The sequence below is a fragment of the Cnephaeus nilssonii genome, assembly GCF_951640355.1.
Source record: "Cnephaeus nilssonii genome assembly, chromosome: 1".
NCBI classification, from domain to species: domain Eukaryota; kingdom Metazoa; phylum Chordata; class Mammalia; order Chiroptera; family Vespertilionidae; genus Cnephaeus; species Cnephaeus nilssonii.
Window position 1 is genome coordinate 102,716,614 of NC_137072.1, and position 18,847 is coordinate 102,735,460.

At 40.1% G+C, this 18,847-nt stretch overlaps 1 protein-coding gene across 1 annotated transcript in view; it reads right to left on the reverse strand.

Moving 5' to 3' along the window:
• Positions 1-16,849, reverse strand: part of TBC1D19 (TBC1 domain family member 19) — a 102,974-nt gene extending 86,125 nt beyond the window's left edge. Inside the window, exon 1 of the mRNA XM_079767406.1 lies at positions 16,649-16,849. Coding sequence (XP_079623532.1) covers positions 16,649-16,747 — 99 coding nt within the window. The 5' untranslated portion in view covers positions 16,748-16,849. The remainder of the gene's footprint in view (positions 1-16,648) is intronic.
• Between the last annotated feature and the right edge of the window lie 1,998 nt (positions 16,850-18,847).

The following is an 18,847-nucleotide window of genomic DNA, read 5'->3' on the forward strand; positions in this document are numbered from 1 at the left end:
CAAATTTCATGCACCAGGCCTCTAGTTGGATATAGCAATGCATTTGAAAGTTTTATTTCTTAATATAATTTTAAATCAAATATTTTTAATGAATAGAACATTCTAAAAATCATTGATGTAACAGAGCATAGTTTAAAACCCACTTGGGATTAAATGAGAGTGGGACTGTGCATCAGAAGACCTGGAATCATCTCTCAGTCTTATGTATTATCTCAGTCAATTCATTTAACCTCTCTGTATCTCAATTTTATTTTTTATTTTATAGGGAAACTAACAGCTAAACTACATTATTTTGAGACTCAAACAGAAAATTTTTCAAAGTTATTTTTAGGCTGTGAAATCCAATGTAAGTTAAAGTTGTGTTATAAAATGTAAGATATGCCCAGATGGTAAGGGGCTAAATGTAAAAGATTGGCAAGGAAGGAAGGAATGGAGGTAGAGGTTTTTAATATATCTACAGCAAAAGCTAAGCCTTCTTTTAAACAAACTGCCTCTGGCTCAGAGCTGGCTAAGAATATGTTCAGAAATATAATCCAGCAAGAGTGTGCAGTACGTTCCTAGTCATGTCCTTCACCCATTTAGTTATGCTGGCATTTCTGATATCCTCCACCACTAACAACCTAACAACACAGGTCCATTGGAGGCGGGGCTTCAGCTGGTGGACAGGCTGCTGCCCACGGTTTTGAGTGTAGCGAAGTGCTGAGGGGAAGTCTTGGTCTTTCCGGATCCGGGCTCGGGGAAGGGGGCTATTGCTTGTCCTCACCTTGACAAATTGGGGGGCTGAGGACTGGAGGTGTGGGGTAATCAGAACGGGGTAATGGGGGGGGGAGCATCTCAGGCTAGTTTTAAGGGCAGCGTACTTTCTAGGGACATTCTGAAGGTGTGGCTAAGTGTTCACAAAGTTTCTTTTAGGGTATTCGGAAGGGAGGGATTCTAGGGAGCCTTGCCATGGTTTTCTTGCTAGGAGGGGCTGGAGGGGATGTACAGGAGAGTTGACCCTGGGGTGCAGCGGGCAGAGGGGTGCAGCGCAGGCAGAGAGGTGCAGGGAGCCTAACATTCCTGTCTCGGAGACTGGAGCCAGTTGATGGGCAAATAAGGAAGCTGGTCGAAAATTAGGCCAAAAGGAAACAAAATTAAACACACACACACACACACACACACACACAAAACCACATGACCATCTCCACCCCTGCCCTCCCCCCCCCCACACACACACACACGCGTGTTAATATTTCCAGTGTCTTTCTATTTTCACCAGAACAGTCTTAATCCAAAGCATTGGCCACTGGCAATTTTAAATCTCTAAACGTAGCAAGTAAAGGAAACTAGAGGAGCAAAGTGGCTGAAGTGACAGCTGGGTCAAAGAAGCTGAGAGGTAAATACTCCTGGTTTGAAGTACAAACCAGGGTATGGGAAGGTCTACAAAAAAAGGGTTGTAAGGTTTCTTTAATTCCCTCTAGGTGGAGAGGCCCCATCCCTCCACTTCTCACTATGCCACTATGCTAATCCTGGACTTCATCTTTCTGTGCCTGGAGAATCACAGAACTTCAGGGTTAGAAGGGACTATGGAGTTCTTCTAAGTCAACTAACTTGACTGACTCTCCTTTCCAAGTGGTTTTCTAGATCCAACTTAGACTCTAAGTTACATTTCCAGCTTACAAACTCACTGCACCTTAGCCAATCCCATCTTTGAACTATTCTGGTAAAATTCGTTTTATGAGCTAAAATCCATTCCCCTTAAAATCAGCCACCATCATCACCCCAACCCCACCCCACAAGGTCCCAGAAAATAAGCCTAATTCCTTTTCCATGAGACAGCCTCACATATTCAAAGATAGCTATTGTGTCTTTCCTAAAAGCCTCTCTTCTCAAGGCCAAATATATCTCCCAGGTTCTCTATGATCTCTTCATATCATAGATTCTTCTTACCACTCTGGCCATTCTTCTCTGAGCCAAGTCCAATCCAACTTGTCCTCTACTGTAGTCACTTCCTCACTGACCTCTATACTTCACCAATCCCACTAGACCAGGGGAGGGGAACATCTGGCCCACAGGCTGTATAAGGCCCAAGAAATCATTTGGTCTGGCCCTGCCAAGGCAACCACAGACAGAAATCAAAATTCAATAAATCTAGGAGCTTTGTTCATAGCAACATAAATTTATATTAAGTGAATGATGTTATAAATATCCAAATGGCCCTTGAGAGAAAAAAGGTCCCCCACCCTTGTACTAGACCCCTTGATTCTCAAACTTCTAAGTCTAAGGATCCTCTTAAAAATTAAGACTCTAAGAATGCTTTTGTTTATGTGAAGTACATCCATTGATATTTACAGCATTAGAAATGAAAACAAATTAAACCTGTTTGCTTATTAGTATGGCAATTCCTCAAAAAAAAATTGAATTATCATATGATTCAGCAATTCTAATTCTGAGTATATACTCAAAAGAACTGAAAGCAGGGACTCAAACACATATTTGTACACTCATGTTCATAGCAGCATTATTCACAAAAGCAACCCAAGTGTCCATAGTTTATCCAAAACTTGGGTAAACTATGGACACTTGGGTTGCTTTTGTGAATAATGCTGCTATGAACATGAGTATATACATACAGTACAACAGAATACTATTTGGACTCTAAAAAGAAAGAAAATTCTGACAAATCTAAAACACTGATGAGCCTTGAGGACATTATAAGTAAAACTAGAGGCCTGGTGTAAGAAATTCCCTCACGGGTAGGGTCCCTAGGCCTGGCTAGTGATTAGGGCCAATCAGGGCCTTCCGGCTGCTAGCCGGGGCCTTCCTTCATTCTGCACCGCCCCCTGGTAGTCAGCGCACATCATAGAGAGTGATGAAACTCCTGGTCTCCCGGTCGACACTTTGCATATTAGCCTTTTATATATATAAATAAGCCAGTTGGAAAAAAACACACACAAATATAGCAGGTCATCAAAAAACATTGTTTCATTTTATGCCATTTCATTATAACATTGATGAGATGCCATAGGAAGTTAATTCTTGTTTATATCAATTAGCCTAAATTGGTTTCATTATATGTCATTTCACTTAAAGTCAAGAACCTATCCATGATGTTAAGTGAGGACTTATTGTACCATATGATTCCACTTATAAAAGGTGAATCAAATTCATAGAGGCAGAAAGCAGAATGGTGGTTTCCAGGGCCTGTAAGGAAGGGGAAATAGGAAGGGTACAGATTTTCAGTTTGGGATGATGAAAAAGTTCTAGAGATGGATGGTGGTGATGGATGCACGACAATGTGAATATACTTAATGCCACTGAAACATACATTTTAAAATGGTTAAAATGCCCTAGCTGGTTTGGCTCAATGGATAGAGCATCGGCCTGTGGACTGAACGAACTGAAGGGTCCCAGGTTTGATTTCTGTCACGGGCACATACCTTGGTTGCAGGCTCACTCCCCGGTCAGGGTGTGTGCAGGAGGCAACCAATGGATGTGTCTCTCACACATCAATATTTCTCTCTCTCTATCTCTCCCCCTACCTTCCACTCTCTAAAAATCAATAAAAAAATATTCTCAGTTGAGGATTAACAACAACAAAGAAAGGTTTAAATGGAAAGCTTATGTATGTTTTACCACAATAAAAATTATTTAACTCTTTTAAAATAACAATATAAATCCATTCATTATTTTTTTTGTGTGTTGTTTCCTCACCCGAGAATATTTCTCCATTGATTTCTAGAGAGTGTGGAAGAGAGAGGGAAAGACAGAGAGAAACATCGATGTGAGAGAAAAACATCAATTGGTTGCCTTCTGCATGAGTTCCGGCCAGAGTCCAGGCTAGGGAGGAGCCTGCAACCAACGTACGTGACCTTGAATGGAATCGAACTCATGACCCTTTGGTCCACAGGCCAACGCTCTATCCACTGAGCCAAACCGACTAGGGCCATTCATTATTTATTAACATAAAATATTTTTTTTTAAAAAAACTGTATTTTCAGAAATAAAAGTTAAGGAGAAAAAGAGGCACTGTCTTAGATTTTTTGCAAACCTGATGTTTGACTTAATAAAATATAGCTGGATTCTTCAATATTCTATAATATTCCAACTGGGGCACCATGTCATTTCCATTGATACATGTGAAAAAAAAATCAGTGTCACACAGATTGTAACTGGAAAAGGGGAGGGTACTGTAATATCCTTTTCTAATAATGTTGATATTCTCCTCTGATAGTACACCAAAATTTGACAAGAAGTAGTTTCAATTATTTGCAATTTTGAATGTGAATATCAATAAACTTCATATTTTATTACATAAACATGTTAATATAGATCTGCCTTACACTTTGAATCAATCTCCTATTTATACATAATTTTGTAACATTAAACATTGATCATTTCAAATATATTAACTAAGTGATGCAGTGGACACATTTCATTAAACAATATCAAAAAGTAGCATTCTTTAACATCACCATCAATATAATCGAAGTCTTTAAATATTGGGAAGCCATCAAGTTCACAGTGGTGAACACAAGCTTTACAGAATCTAATTTTTATTTAAAGCATAAATTTTATCATTGGCAACACATAACGGTTTTCTTTGAAATGAGGCTCACTTTGTTCATTTTAGAGAAAATATCTGCAAAATACCTAAGTCAACAATAGCATGTCAATCACTCTTAAGTAAAAATGGTGTTTCAGTTAAAAAAAAAAAAAAGCAGTCCCACTTGTAACTCAATCAATTAATTAATTGCAGGATTGCTTTTCCTCTTGATAAACATCTTATTTCAATATACAGCAGAAGTGCCTTATACATACTTTCCATTTCCTTGAACAGAATATTAAAAAGAAATATTTTCAAGAAATTAGATTTAATAAAACTAATCATTGTTTGCTGTTTCATCAAGGACATTCAAATAAAACTGGCTTTTTATTTTACTAAAAATGTGTGGTGATGAAGAATATAGTGACTACTAGCACAGTTTGGTGCCAGGTCCCTTATTGGTGCTAAGACACCAGCAGTTAACCCACTGCCATTGTTTTATATCATCAGCACAAATGTCAGCACAATTAAATTTTCTTTTTTTAAAAGGTATTATTGTATTATACATTATATCTCTTATTTACTATCCTATCTAATAAAAGAGTAATATGCAGCCGAAACCGGTTTGGCTCAGTGGATAGAGCGTTGGCCTGCGGACTCAAGGGTCCCAGGTTCGATTCCGGTCAAGGGCATGTACCTTGATTGCGGGCACATCCCCAGTGGGGGGTGTGCAAGAGGCAGCTGATCGATGTTTCTCTCTCATCGATGTTTCTAACTCTCTATCCCTCTCTCTTAAAAATCAATAAAATATATTTAAAAAGAAAAAAAAAGAGTAATATGCAAATTGACCATCACTCCAACACACAAGATGGCCAACTCCATGTGGACAAATATGGCTGCCCCCATATGGACACAAGATGGCTGGCAGGGGATGGCAGTTGTGGGTGATCAGGCCAGCAGGGGAGGGCAGTTTGGGGGGACCCAGGCCTGCAGGGGAGGGCAGTTGGGGGGACCAGGCCTGCAGGGGAGGGCAGTTGGGAGGGACCAGGCCTACAGGGGAGGGCAGTTGGGGGGAACCAGGCCTACAGGGGAAGACAGTTGGGGGGGGACCCAGGCCTGCAGGGGAGCACAGTTGGGGGCGACCAGGCCTGAAAGGGAGGACAGTTGGGGGCAACCAGGCCTGAAAGGGAGGACAGTTAGGGGCGACCAGACCAGCGGGGGAGGGCAGTTAGGGGCAATCGGGCCAGCAGGGGAGCAGTTAGGCGTCGATCAGGCTGGCAGGGGAGTGGTTAGGGGGTGATCAGGCTGGCAGGCAGAAATGGTTAGGGGCAATCAGGCAGGCAGGCAGGTGAGTGGTTGGGAGCCAGCAGTCCTGGATTGTGAGAGGGATGTCCGACTGCCCATTTCAGCACTGATCCCCGGTGGGATCGGGCCTAAATGGGTAGTTGGACATCCCTCGAGGGGTCCCAGATTGGAGAGGTTGCAGGCTGCACTAAGGGACACCCCCCATGCACAAATTTCGTGCACCAGGCCTCTAGATTTATATAAAATAGTTTTAACCTGAAAGGATCTTATAGATCACCAGGGATTCACAGATCATACTTTGAGAATCACTCTACTAGACTATAGACTTCTGGAGGACAAGTGTCTTTCATCTCTGTACCTAGATCCAGCACAATGTGATCATAGTAAGTTCTTCATAAACATGTTTTCAATTAATGCATTTGCACTACAGATTGCTTAGATCTACACCAGCAAAACTCCATGGGAAACACAAAATGAACAAGACCTTATCCTTGTTCCCTGGAATATTTAGTCTGAAAAAGGAAAAAGCCAATTTAAAAAAATAAAACAAAAACCTAACTCCACTGTAAGAAAGAAAATGTTACAACAGAGGTATCATCCATAGAGAAAGGAACATTTATTCTAATGGAAGAAACTGGAAAGGGGAGCAAAGAAGTATAGGCTGTGAGGATGGACTGAGCAAGGGCATGGGGATGCTCTTGTGCCCTGACAGTGTGTGGAACAGCACAAGTTCCAATAGAATGTGGGAAGGAATGAAGAGGAGAATGAAGCCGATCACTCTCTTCTATTCCTCTCTACCCTGATTACCAATGTCAGATTAATGCTCCTAAAAACCACCTCATGTCTCCACTCTCCTCAAAATACCCCAATGACCCCATTCAATGCCTATAGAATAAATACAAATTCGTTGTAGCATTTATAATCCTCTAAAAGCCTAGTTCCACCCAGCCTATATAAAATATCTCTCTCTCTCTCTCTCTCTCTCTCTCTCTCTCTCTCTCTCTCTCTCTCAGTACCCTACCACAGAAACCCTCTGCTCAGCTTTATCGCTGTTCCTATATTGGGAATTCATTCCCATCTTTCCACCTTGAGTGCCATCCAAGCCTTCTTCATCCCCAGCCTTTTCTTCTCAATATATCCATACCTAGTATATGCCTATTAATTTGCATTCTTCTTTCAATAATTAACTGGACACTTCCTATGTTCTAGTTGTTGGGTATAAAAAGAAATACAAAACATAGTTCTCCCTCACTCTTGAGGAACTCACAATGTACTGAAGAACATAAACAAAAAACTAAGAGAGAAGTGTGATAAAAAAGGATATAACACCCTTTCCCACATCAATCCCCAAACATTCTTTTATCATTAACATAATTTTGGACTTCATCTATTTTCTGTCAAGCGCCCATCACCACCGCAGAAGAGGGACTTATTAACGACAATGAGGTATCATCAACAAATCGACAAACAACAAGTGCTGGCGAGGATGTGCAGAAAAAGGAACTGCTGGTGGGAATGCAGACTGGTATAGCCACTGTGGAAAACAGTATGGAGTTTCCTCAAAAAATTAAAAATGGAACTCCCATTTGACCCAGTAATCCCACTTCTAGGACTATATCCCAAGAAATCAGAAACACCAATCAGAAAGGATATATGCACCCCTATGTTCATAGCAGCACAATTTACAATAGCTAAGATTTGGAAACAGCCTAAGTGCCCATCAGCAGATGAGTGGATTAGAAAACTGTGGCACATCTACACAATGGAATACTACGCTGCTGTAAAAAAAAGAAAGAACTCTTTCCATTTGCAGTAGCATGGATGGAACTGGAGAGCATTATGCTAAGTGAAATAAGATAGAGAAAGATAAATATCACATGATCTCACTCATTTGTGGAATATAATGAACAACATAAACTGATTAACAAAAATAGATACAGAGACATAGAAGCATGGAACGGTCTGTCAATCCTCAGAGGGAAGGCAGGGTAGGGTGGGGGTGGGGGGTAAGAGATCAACCGAAGGACTTGTATACATGCATATAAGCATAACCAATGCACACAGACACTATGGGGGACATGTGCTGGCAGGGGGGTGGGAGTGACCAATGGGGAAAATGGAGACATATGTAATACTTTAAACAATAAAGAATTTAAAAACAAACGAACATGTTGAATTGGATATTCCTGTTGCTTCCTAATAGTTTGGGTTCTTTCTAAAATTGTAGACCAGATGTGTTTCTGTAATCCTAGTAGTCCTGGTAGACATGCATTATAGCCAGGAATGAGTTTTAGTTTCCAATTGGGAAGTCTGGCTCTGTGCGAGCTGACCATGCCTTATACTCAATCTGTGTTGTGTAACTGGAGCCCTGCTCTGGTTTCTCTCACCTGGGGATGGAGCCCTCACTGGCTTTCTTTTGCTGACATCCCCAAGCTGGCCCTCTTCTCTGCCAGGACGGGCTGTCTTACCCTCCCCTTATGCCACAGCTTTACTTCTTAGCCTCTTTTCATAACATATTTTATGCCTGCAACAGTCTAAACTTCCCCTTTACTAATCAATCGTTTCCCTGTCATTTCAAGTTGGCCTTGCCTAATTCAAGAATCTGACATGACCTTCTCTAAGTAGCTCAGTGCTGAAGTAAAACACGAAGAGATATCTTACTCACACAAAGCAAACCTGCATTTTAATAGGCCTCTTATCCCTCAAGTACATAAATTCTATGAAGACAAGAGGTTACCTATTTTGAAATCCTATACACCATCATCCACTTCTTCACTGTCTTACTTTCCAGGATTAAAGGGTGTGACAGTAGCCACGGTAGATATGGGTAAGGATAATACCACTTCAGATTCACACCAAACTAAATCCAAGTCCCTGAATTATTCATATATATCAGCTGCACTAGCCCAATCAGGAGCTTCCCCTAGTGTTTGCCAATTCCCACCTTTGAGAGAAAAAAGACAGACAGGTGATAGTAAGCTCTAGTCATGGCACAGGCTTTTAAATACCAATATATGTTCTATCTATCCATGCCTTACATAAAATATCTTTAATTAAATCTATTTAATTTGCATTTTCCTAAAGTAAATAATAAAGGTCATATTCTTTTCTCTTTTTATGATCTCTAAATTCTGGTGCAAATTTCTGGTAATGAAGAATACAAAAACAGTATTTAAGATACAATCTCTTAAGATTTTCAGTAGAGACACTAGCCTTGAGATGCTCTTGGGTTCTAGACTTATGACAACATCCTATCATTTATATTATTTCTTCTCTCTCCAAAGCCTATCTTCTTTCAGGTTCCTTCCTTTCACAATTGTATTATTTATAATAATAATCTGAACAACAAGACCTATTAAATATTTAATGGAATGGTAATAACATTTGAGGTTTTACACAACATCCATTTTAAGTACAAATAATGCATGATACAAAGTAATATGCTGATTTGGTGCTAGACATCAAATGTGAATTTAGGCTATTATCCTAGTGTCTAGAGGATGAGTGAGCAAATGCAATTTTAAGATGTAGGTTGACTTCATAATAAAGTAACTCAAGAAACTCAGAAAAAACAACAACACAACATAACCCCTTTCTAGAACCACAAAATTCCATGTTATCACATTAATATCTTAAATAATTGAACTTCAATAAATAAAAGGATACATTAAAATAGAGTCAATATTTAATCATAATACTAAAAGAGAAGCAATAGTAGGGAAAAGGGTCTAAAACCATTTATATGGTTTAGAAACGTGCTGTGTGGTTTTATTTTTCTAATTAATTTGGGCCACACTGCTCTAGACCCTGTGGGTAGACACAGCAGACAAAATGGAAGCAGTTCAGAAAATGCCCTCTAGATTAAAATTTTAAAGGCATGTAACAAATAAAGAGCCAGTTGTTTAAAAGTATATTACCAAATCTGGTTGTAAAATTGCCTTTAAGCGTTAGCTGATTTATATTGCATGTCTGAGCTAATTGATACAAACTAAGGCAAAGTTGTTATCACTTTTTTTTCAAGTCCAAGACTGCACTACTTTTAAAAGATCTATAATTATATTTTTATGAATCTACTAGAGACCGGTGCATGAAAATTCATGCACTGGAAGGGGGTTCCTCAGCCCAGCCTGCCCCCTCTCACAGTCTGGGATCCCTCAGGGGAGGAAGGCGACCCAGTGATCAGAGGAAGGCGATGCCCCATCACACCTCTGCTGCTGCCACTGCCAGTAGCGCAAGCCTCAGCCGGCCCTGGTTACCTGAGCCTCGGGCGGCCCTGGGCAGCTGGGCAGCCACCACTATCCAAGGCTTGCCTGCACCTCAGGCCGGCCCTGGGCAGCCACCACCCGAGGCTTGCCTGAGCCTCAGGCCAGCCCTGGGCGACTGGGGTGCTGAGGGGACTGGGGCACTTCGGAGGCAGGCGTGCCTGCCACCCCAGTGGGGCTGAGGGGACTGGGCACTGCCATCTTGTGGCTGTGGGCGCCACCATCTTTGAGGGTAGGGCAGTCAATTAGCACATTCCCTCCTTATTGGCTGTGGGCGCCACCATCTTTGAGGGCAGGGCAGTCAATTAGCATATCCCCTCCTTATTGGCTGTGGGCACCGCCATCTTTGTGATGGAGTGAGGGTCAATTAGCATATTCCATCTTTATTAGATAGGATAATAGTATAGGTCTGTTATTTTCTTTATCTTAAGAACTAGTCAAATACAGGTTCTGAGTGTCCCATGTAATCATCTCCTTACACTGCTTTATCTTTCTATTTCTTTGCCCTATTTTTTCATTAACCGTTAAATGTTATAGGTGCAGATACATAACCCTTTACTTGAAATTCCGAAATCTGAAGAGCTTTGAAAACTAGTGTTTGTGTAATCGAATTGTGGCAAAATCTGCCCTGATTTGAACTCATTTGATGGCAAAATCTGATCTGACCTGAATTGACATGAGACTATTTATAGTCCTTATTTATCACACTGAGTGTGAAAATTCATACATTTTGCCACATAAATATTAATCTATATACTTACTGGGTGCTGCAAGAACTTGGTAGGGATATTAAAGAACATACAGAATATGCATAAATTACCTTTCTAAAATTTGAAAAACATGTGAATTTTGAAGCATATCTGGCCCCAGGTTTTGGATAAGGGATTGTCGACCTGTACTTATTTTTAACACTATCATCTCTACAGGAGGGTGGTACTTAATCTTATTCACTGTTGTATGCCCTGGGCCTAGAATTGTGCCTGAGATAATAAATACTCTTAAAACACAATAATTAAAAAAAATACAATTTTAAAAGGGGCAAAAGATCTGAACAGACATCTCACCAAAGACATACAGATGGCAAATGAATATATGAAAACTTGCTTAGTCCATGTTATTAACCAAAGAATTTATGTGCATATATGCATAACCCATGGACACAGACTATAATATGGTGAAGCCTGGAAGGGGGGTGCTGGGGCTGGGGTGGGGTAGAGGGGATCAATGGGGGAAAAAGAGACATCTGTAATATTTTAAGCAATAAAGATAAATTTAAAAAACAAAAATAATAAATTGTAAATTAAAACAACAGTCAGATATTACAACAAACCTATTAGAATAGCTAAAATCTAAAACACCGAATGCTGGTGAGGATGTGGAGTACAGAAACTCTCATTCATTGCTGGGAATGCAAAATGGTATGGCCACATTGGAAGACAAGTTGTCAGCTTCTAACAAAGTTAATCATAGTCTTAGTCATACAATCCAGCAAACACCCCCTTGATATTTACCCAAATAAGTTGAAAATGTATGTTGATAAAAAAAAATCTACACAGGAATGTTTATAGCAGTTGTCTTCATAACTGCCAAAACTTGGAAGCAACCGACATCCTTCAATAGGTGAACTTATAAGCAAACTGATACATCCACACAAAAAAATATTATTCAGCAAACAAAACAAAACAAAAAAACACACACACACATAGAAGAACTTAATATATATGACTAAGTGAAAGAAGCCAGCTTGAAAAAGCTACATACTGTATGATCCCAACTATAAGAGATTTTTAAAGGCAAAACTATAGTGACAGTAAAAAAAAAAAAATCACTGGTTGCCAGGGATTTAGGAGACGAGAGAGGAATGAGTAGGTGGGAGCACAGATTTTCAGACAGTGAAACTATTCTGTAAGACACTGGAATAGTAGACACATGACATTATACATTTGTCAAAACCCAGAGAACTATACAACATAAAAAGTGAAACCTGATGTAAACTAAGGACTTTAACAATAATGTATCAAGATTGGTTCACTAATTGCAACGAATGTACCACACTACGCACATGTTAATAATAGGAGAAACTGCTCAAGGGGAGAGGGGATGTGTGGGAACTCTGTACCTTCTGCTAAATTTTTTCTGTAAACCTAAAACTATTCTAAAAAATAAAGTCTACTAATAAAAAAAATAAACCTCCCCAAGGAAAATTTGAGACACGCTTCAATGGAGAATTCTTCCAAGCATTTAAGGAAAAAAACACAACCACAGCAACCTCATACCAACCTTTCAGCAAATAGAAAATAAAAAAAGAGGGAACACTTTCCTATTCATTTTATCAGGCCAGCATAACCTTGATATAACACTTACGAAAGACATTACTAAAAGGGAAGATTACAGACCAATCTTTCTCGTGGGCATAGATGCAATCTTTAAACACTTACTAATAGAGTTTTGATAATGCATAGGATGTAGAAAGCCAGTACAAGATGTGTCACTCCCATCCTAACAAATGAGAAAAAGTGGTGTAATCTACAAAATCCTAACTTTTGAACCCACCAGAAAATTGAAGATGTGAGACAATCCAGTGAACTAAATTCCAAAGAGTAACAAGCCCCTCCAAGGACAGAGGGGACCCCAAATGTTTGACAGAGAACAGGAGGAAAAGAAGGCTACCATACAAAAGTGAGAAAGAAGAATTTAGCTAAGAATTCAACAATTGCAGATTAGATGTGGGCTAACATGTCAATGTAGAGTAACCGGGAGCTCAGAACTCAAGGGCGATTCCCACTCCCTTGCGTGCTCTTTCCCATGGGTCTACACCAGGTGCCCACACGAAAGGCTGAGGGCAGAGCATGGAGCTGCAGAGAGCCCCCTTTTGTGGCACAGGTGTGCACGAAGGGACAGGCCGCCACTGCAGAACAAGCATAAAGCCATGCTACCTTGCCCAAACTCTCCTCTCATGGGAGGAAAATGCCTCAAACCTCTAGGGGAGAGCTCAGGAACCCAGCCACTCTGAAAGGCAGTAATTCATTGCTTCTGGGAGTAAGGCAGATGCAAAAACCATCTTCCTCGTGGAAAGGTAAGAACACCTTTGGGCCCAGGATCCTACACCAGTCTGAAGCAGAGGAAGCCAGCACTAGGGCGGGGCAGGGATCTCTCTGTCACCCATTATCTGCCACCGATACAAGGCAGAGTTTGGCTGCAAAGGGAGAAGAGGAAGGAACACTGAGAAAGACCTACCCCAGCGTACATGGACCGGGACAGGGCCAGGAGAATTAGCCACCTGCACCTGCCATGCACTTAGGATGGGTAACCAACAGCAGACTACTGGGATAAGAGCATGGAGAGAGACTTCCCTCTGGGACACGGGCAAGCAGGGTCAGGTGTCCTAGAAACACTGAGAAATCCCCCCAAGACCCCCAGAACCCTCTCTAAGGACAAAGTGTATAGCAGCCCACCAAATCTGAAGCCTGATACAACTGAAGCTAATGGCAGTGATAATAAAACGTCTGACAGTGTTGACTGAAGCCTCTTCCTAGTAAGATACAGAACACTTGAACAGAATTGTCTGTCTATTTGACCTCATTGACATTTGTAGAACAGTAATAGCAGAACACTATGCTTTTCAAGTACACATTCAACAAGATAAATAGCCCAAATAGCCCTGCATATATTTTAAAAATTAAACTTTTTATTAAAAATGTTCCCACAAAGAAAATTCCAGGCCCTAATGACCTTACCCAGAATTCCACCAGACATTTAAGGAAGAAATAATATTAAGTCTACACAAATTCTTCCAGAAAATAGAAGAAAAGGGAACACTGCCCAACTCAATTTCTGAGATCAGTATTAACTAATATCAAAACTAGACAAAGATGTTAAAATAAAACTACAAACCAATATTTTTATGAAAATATTCACAAAATCTTCAACAAACTATTAGAAAATTAAATCAAGATATATATAAAAATAATAATGTATTGTAACCAAGTGAAATTTATCCCTGAAATGCAAAAACAATCAGTATTGTTCACCATATTAACATATTAAAAATAAAAATCACATTGAGAATCTCTACATATACAAGAAAGGTACTTAACAAAATTCAACATTCATTCATAATAAAACTCTCAGAAAAACAGGAGTAAGAAAGAGTTTCTTTAACCTAATAAAAAGTATCTATACAGCATTGTACTAGAAACAGTAGCCAGTATAACAAGGCAAGAAAAATAAAAAACATATATATGGGAAAGGAAAAGTAAGACTGTCTTTATTCACATATGAAACATGTACTTGAAAAATCATAGCAATATACAAAAGAGGTACTATAATAAATAAGTTTAGTAAGGCTGCAGGATACATGGCAAATAGACAAATATCTATTGTATTTATACATACTAACAAGAAACAATTGGAAATTGAAATGAGAAAAAACATCAGCATTTAAAATGGCATAAAAAAAGAAATACTTAGGGAAAAATCTTAAAATATGTGCAAGATTTGTATATTGAACTGTAAAACACCAACAATAGAAAATAAAGATATAAACGAATGAAGAGATAAAGTATATTCATGGGCCAGAAAAGTCAATATTGTTAAGAGGTCAATTCTCCCCAAATTGATCTATAAATTCAACAAAAACCCAATCCAAAACTCAGGAAGATTTTTTGTAGTAATTTATAAGATAATTAAAAATTTTATATGGCAAAGCAAAGATAAAATTTATATGGCAAAGCAAAGGACATAGAATAAACAAAAGAATTTTTTTAAAAAGTTGGAAGACTAATTACCTGATTTCAAGACTTACTATAAAGTTACAAAAGTAAAAAAATGTAGCATTAGCATAGTGATAGACAAATAGGTCAATGGAACAGAATAGAAAGCCAGACAGAGTCCTCTGTGCGTGTGTGTGTGTGCGTGTGCGTACGTGTGTGTGTGTGTGTGTGTGTGTGTGTGTGTGTGTACTAAAGGAATTTTCAACAAAAGTGCCAAGGAAATCAGCAAATAAGCACTAGAAATAGGTGTGGTATTGGGCATCTACGTGCAAAAAAAAACCAAAACGCTTTACATAGCAACATACACAAAAATGAACTGGAAATGGATCACAGATCTAAAGGTAGAAGCTAAAACTATAAAACTGCTAGAACAAAACAGGAAAGATTCTTAGGTAAGGCACAAAAAGCACAAATCATAAAAGAAATTGATAAAAACATATGTCATCAAAATTAAAATGTTTTGCTATTTGAAAGACCCAGTTAAGAAAATGAAAAGATAAGCCACAGACTGGGAGAATATATTTGCAACATTTGTGTCCTTTATATAAAGAATCCTTACAATTCAACAATGAGAGAACAAACTATTTTTTTAAAGGGCAAAGGGTTTGAACAGCTTACTTCACCAAAGAAGATATAAGCATGATAACACGCTCGATATCATTGGTATTAGGGAAATGCAATTAAAGTCTCAGTGCGGTATCATTCCTCTCCTACCAGAACATTGTAATTAATAAATAAAAATTAGTTAATAAAAAACTGACATCAGTATTAGCAAGAATGCAGAGCAACTGAAACTCTCCTAATTGCTGGTAGAAATGCAAAATGCTACAGCCACTTTGGAAAAGTCTGGCAGATTCTTACAGAATTAAACATACACTTATCATACAACTTAGCAATTCTACTCCTAGGTATTTACCCCAGAGAAAAGAAAGCAAATATCCAAACAAAACCCTACACCAGAATGTTTGTATCAGATTTACTTAAAACCTCTATAACTGGAAACAACCCCTAACTTCATAACCCAGGATGCCCAGCAATCAGTGAACGGATAAACAAATCACAGCCTACCCAAACAATGAACTATTACTCAACAATAAAAAGGAACAGAACTTATGTGGGAACCAGGCCTATCAGGGTATAAATATATGTTGTACACCTTATACTAATATAATACTGTAAGTCAACTGCCATTGAAAATTAAAAACAATTTTTTTCCCAAAGGAAACTACGAATGAGTCACAAAAGCATGATTCTAGATGACAGAAACCAGGCACAAAAAAATGTACATACTGTATAATTCCATTTACATGGCACTCACACCTACACAAAGACCTCTTCATCAATCTCTGCATCGAAGAACCTAGCCAGCACATCAGAAAATGCTCAGTGAATGCGGGGCGGATGGACAGAGGGCGGATGACTGCAGGGAGGGTAGAGGCAAGGTGAGCGATGCTAAGGCAAAAACCCACAGACAGAAGAGGAAAAGTGAGGGAAGGCGTGGCCCAAAGATCTAAGCTGATTCCAGCCGTTTTAAATATTAGACCCTGCAAAGGGCTGTAAGATGAATAAATAGCGTTTCTGTGTCCTAGAGAAAGGCATGATGCGCCCCACCCTCCTTCAGAAACCCATTACCCCACGCGCGAGGCTGAGCCCGGGGACCTGGAAGAGAGGGCTTTCCGCGCACAGGAGCGGAGCTGGCGAGACCAGAGGCGGCTCTAGCCAGAGGGGTTCCCACGGAGCCCGCCACAGCCCCGTCCCCATCCCTTCCCACCGGCCTCCCTTACCCAGGCCTGACGTTCCAGCTGGGCGTACAAACTGGAGCCCTTGAGTTTTTGGACGATCTGAGCGATACTGAGAGACAGATCCGACTCCTCCTGCCACATTTCCCCTGCCGCAGCCCGCCAGGCGGCGGGGACAGGCCGCCGGCGCGGAGACAACGGGCTGTGGGGTCCTGCTGAAAGGCTAGTGACACTTCTCCCGGACCTTATTACGCTGGGACTCCTCAGCGGGCGTTACCAGGCAACCGCCCGGCGTGCGTCCGTTCCTCTCTGGTGCCCCCCCGCGCCTGACGACCCCAGCACCTGCGTTCCGAGTGCAGAAACGACACCAGAGGGTAGATCTTCATTTGCCTTGTTCCGGCTTGGTCTGTGGTTGAAAGGCAAGAAGAGCTCTTTCCTCCAGAGCCACAGCGCCTCCGGTGCTCGAGGGGAACTCGGAGAGTTGCTTATTCTTGTGTTTTATTATAAAGGATCCTTCCTCTTCCACCTTTCCATCTCTGCAGAAACGCGGCTGTGCACACAAAGACATGCAGATTACTTGCAAGAATAACCAGGCTCTGACCCTAGCGATGTGAACTTGGGCGAGGTACTTAAATTTCAGAACTCAGTTTCTGCCTCTCTAAAATAATACGTACCCAGTCCACAGATATTGTGATGATAAGCTGAGGTAACAATTGTAAAGCTGTCTAGCACTGTACTTAGCTCTCCGTCTTATTTGCATTTCTCCTGCTTCTATTCGCTGTGGGTTTATGCCAGGAATAAACAAACGAGGTCTTCTCATCTAACAACTTACCCAGGACGCGTTTATTATTAAGTTTTCTGGGACGCATTGGCAATTCAAGGATGACTAAGACATTGTCCCAGTCTTCAAGGAATATGCCATCTAGATTCCTCTTCTTTCATTTATTCAGTCACTTATTCAGAATTCATTCAGCTTTCAACTCACTGAGCATTCACATACAGGAATCTGTGTGCCCACAAAGTAAAACATGATTCTTGCCTTCAAGGAAACATCAAAGCTTTTTAGGAAAACTAGAAGTAGCAGAGTTAACTAATTGAATGATATTACCAAAGGCAACTAGAAAAAGGCCTATGGAATAATACACAAACTAGAATAATATTGCCAAAATAACAAAAAAAAATTTCAAATGTGTCTATGCATATATATTTTAAATTAATTTTGTTGGGGTGACATTGGTCAACATGAACATATAGGTTTCATGTGTGGATTTCTAAGTTACAAAATCTGTATATTGCACCATGTGTCCACCACCCAAAGTCAAGTCTTCTGTCACCTCATATTAGGACCTCTTCTTCTCCCTCCCCCCACCCCTGCCCTGGCAACCACCACACTCCTGTTTGTGCTCATAAGTTTCAGTTTCATTTCCCACATATGAGTGAAATTGTATGGTTCTTAACTTTTTCTGTCGGACTTATTTCACTTAGCATAATGTTCATCCATGTTGTTATAAATGATGCTATTTCATCCTTTCTAATGGCTGAGTAATATTCCACTGTGTATATGTACCACACCTTCTTTATCCAGTCCTCTATTACAGGGCACTTTGGCTTCTTCCATGTCTTGGCCACCATGAATAATGCTGCAATGAACATGGGGGTGCATATATCTTTGCATATAAATGATTTCGAGTTTTTCGGGTATATACCCAGGAGTGGGGTTGTTGGGTCATATGGTAGCTCTATTCTTAATTTTTTGAGGAATCTCCAGACTGCTTTCCATATTGGCTGTATCAGTTTACATTCACACCAGCAGTGAATGAGGGTTCACTTTTCTCCACAACCTCTCCAACACTTGTTATTGTTTGCCTTGTTGATAATAGACCTATAACTGATGTAAGGTGGTATCTCGTAGTTTTAACTTACATTTCCCTAACTTAGGCATATATTTTAAGTAAAGCAGAGGTCGGATTCCAAGAGAGCAGACCAAGGTTTCTGCAAAAACTGTAGTCTAACTACCTTAAACTTTAATGTGCTTAGGAATCACAGATTTTTTAATTCAATAGGCCTCTAGTGGGATCTGTTAATCTGCATTTCTGGAAACTCCCAGGAGATTGTGACCCTGTTGGTCCAAGGGCTACATTCTGAATAGCAAATCTCCAGAACAGGTAAACAATGGGAATTCAAAGGGACTGGATCTCTGGCATCTATGTACAACACCCTGACATTCATAACACCACTGTTCAG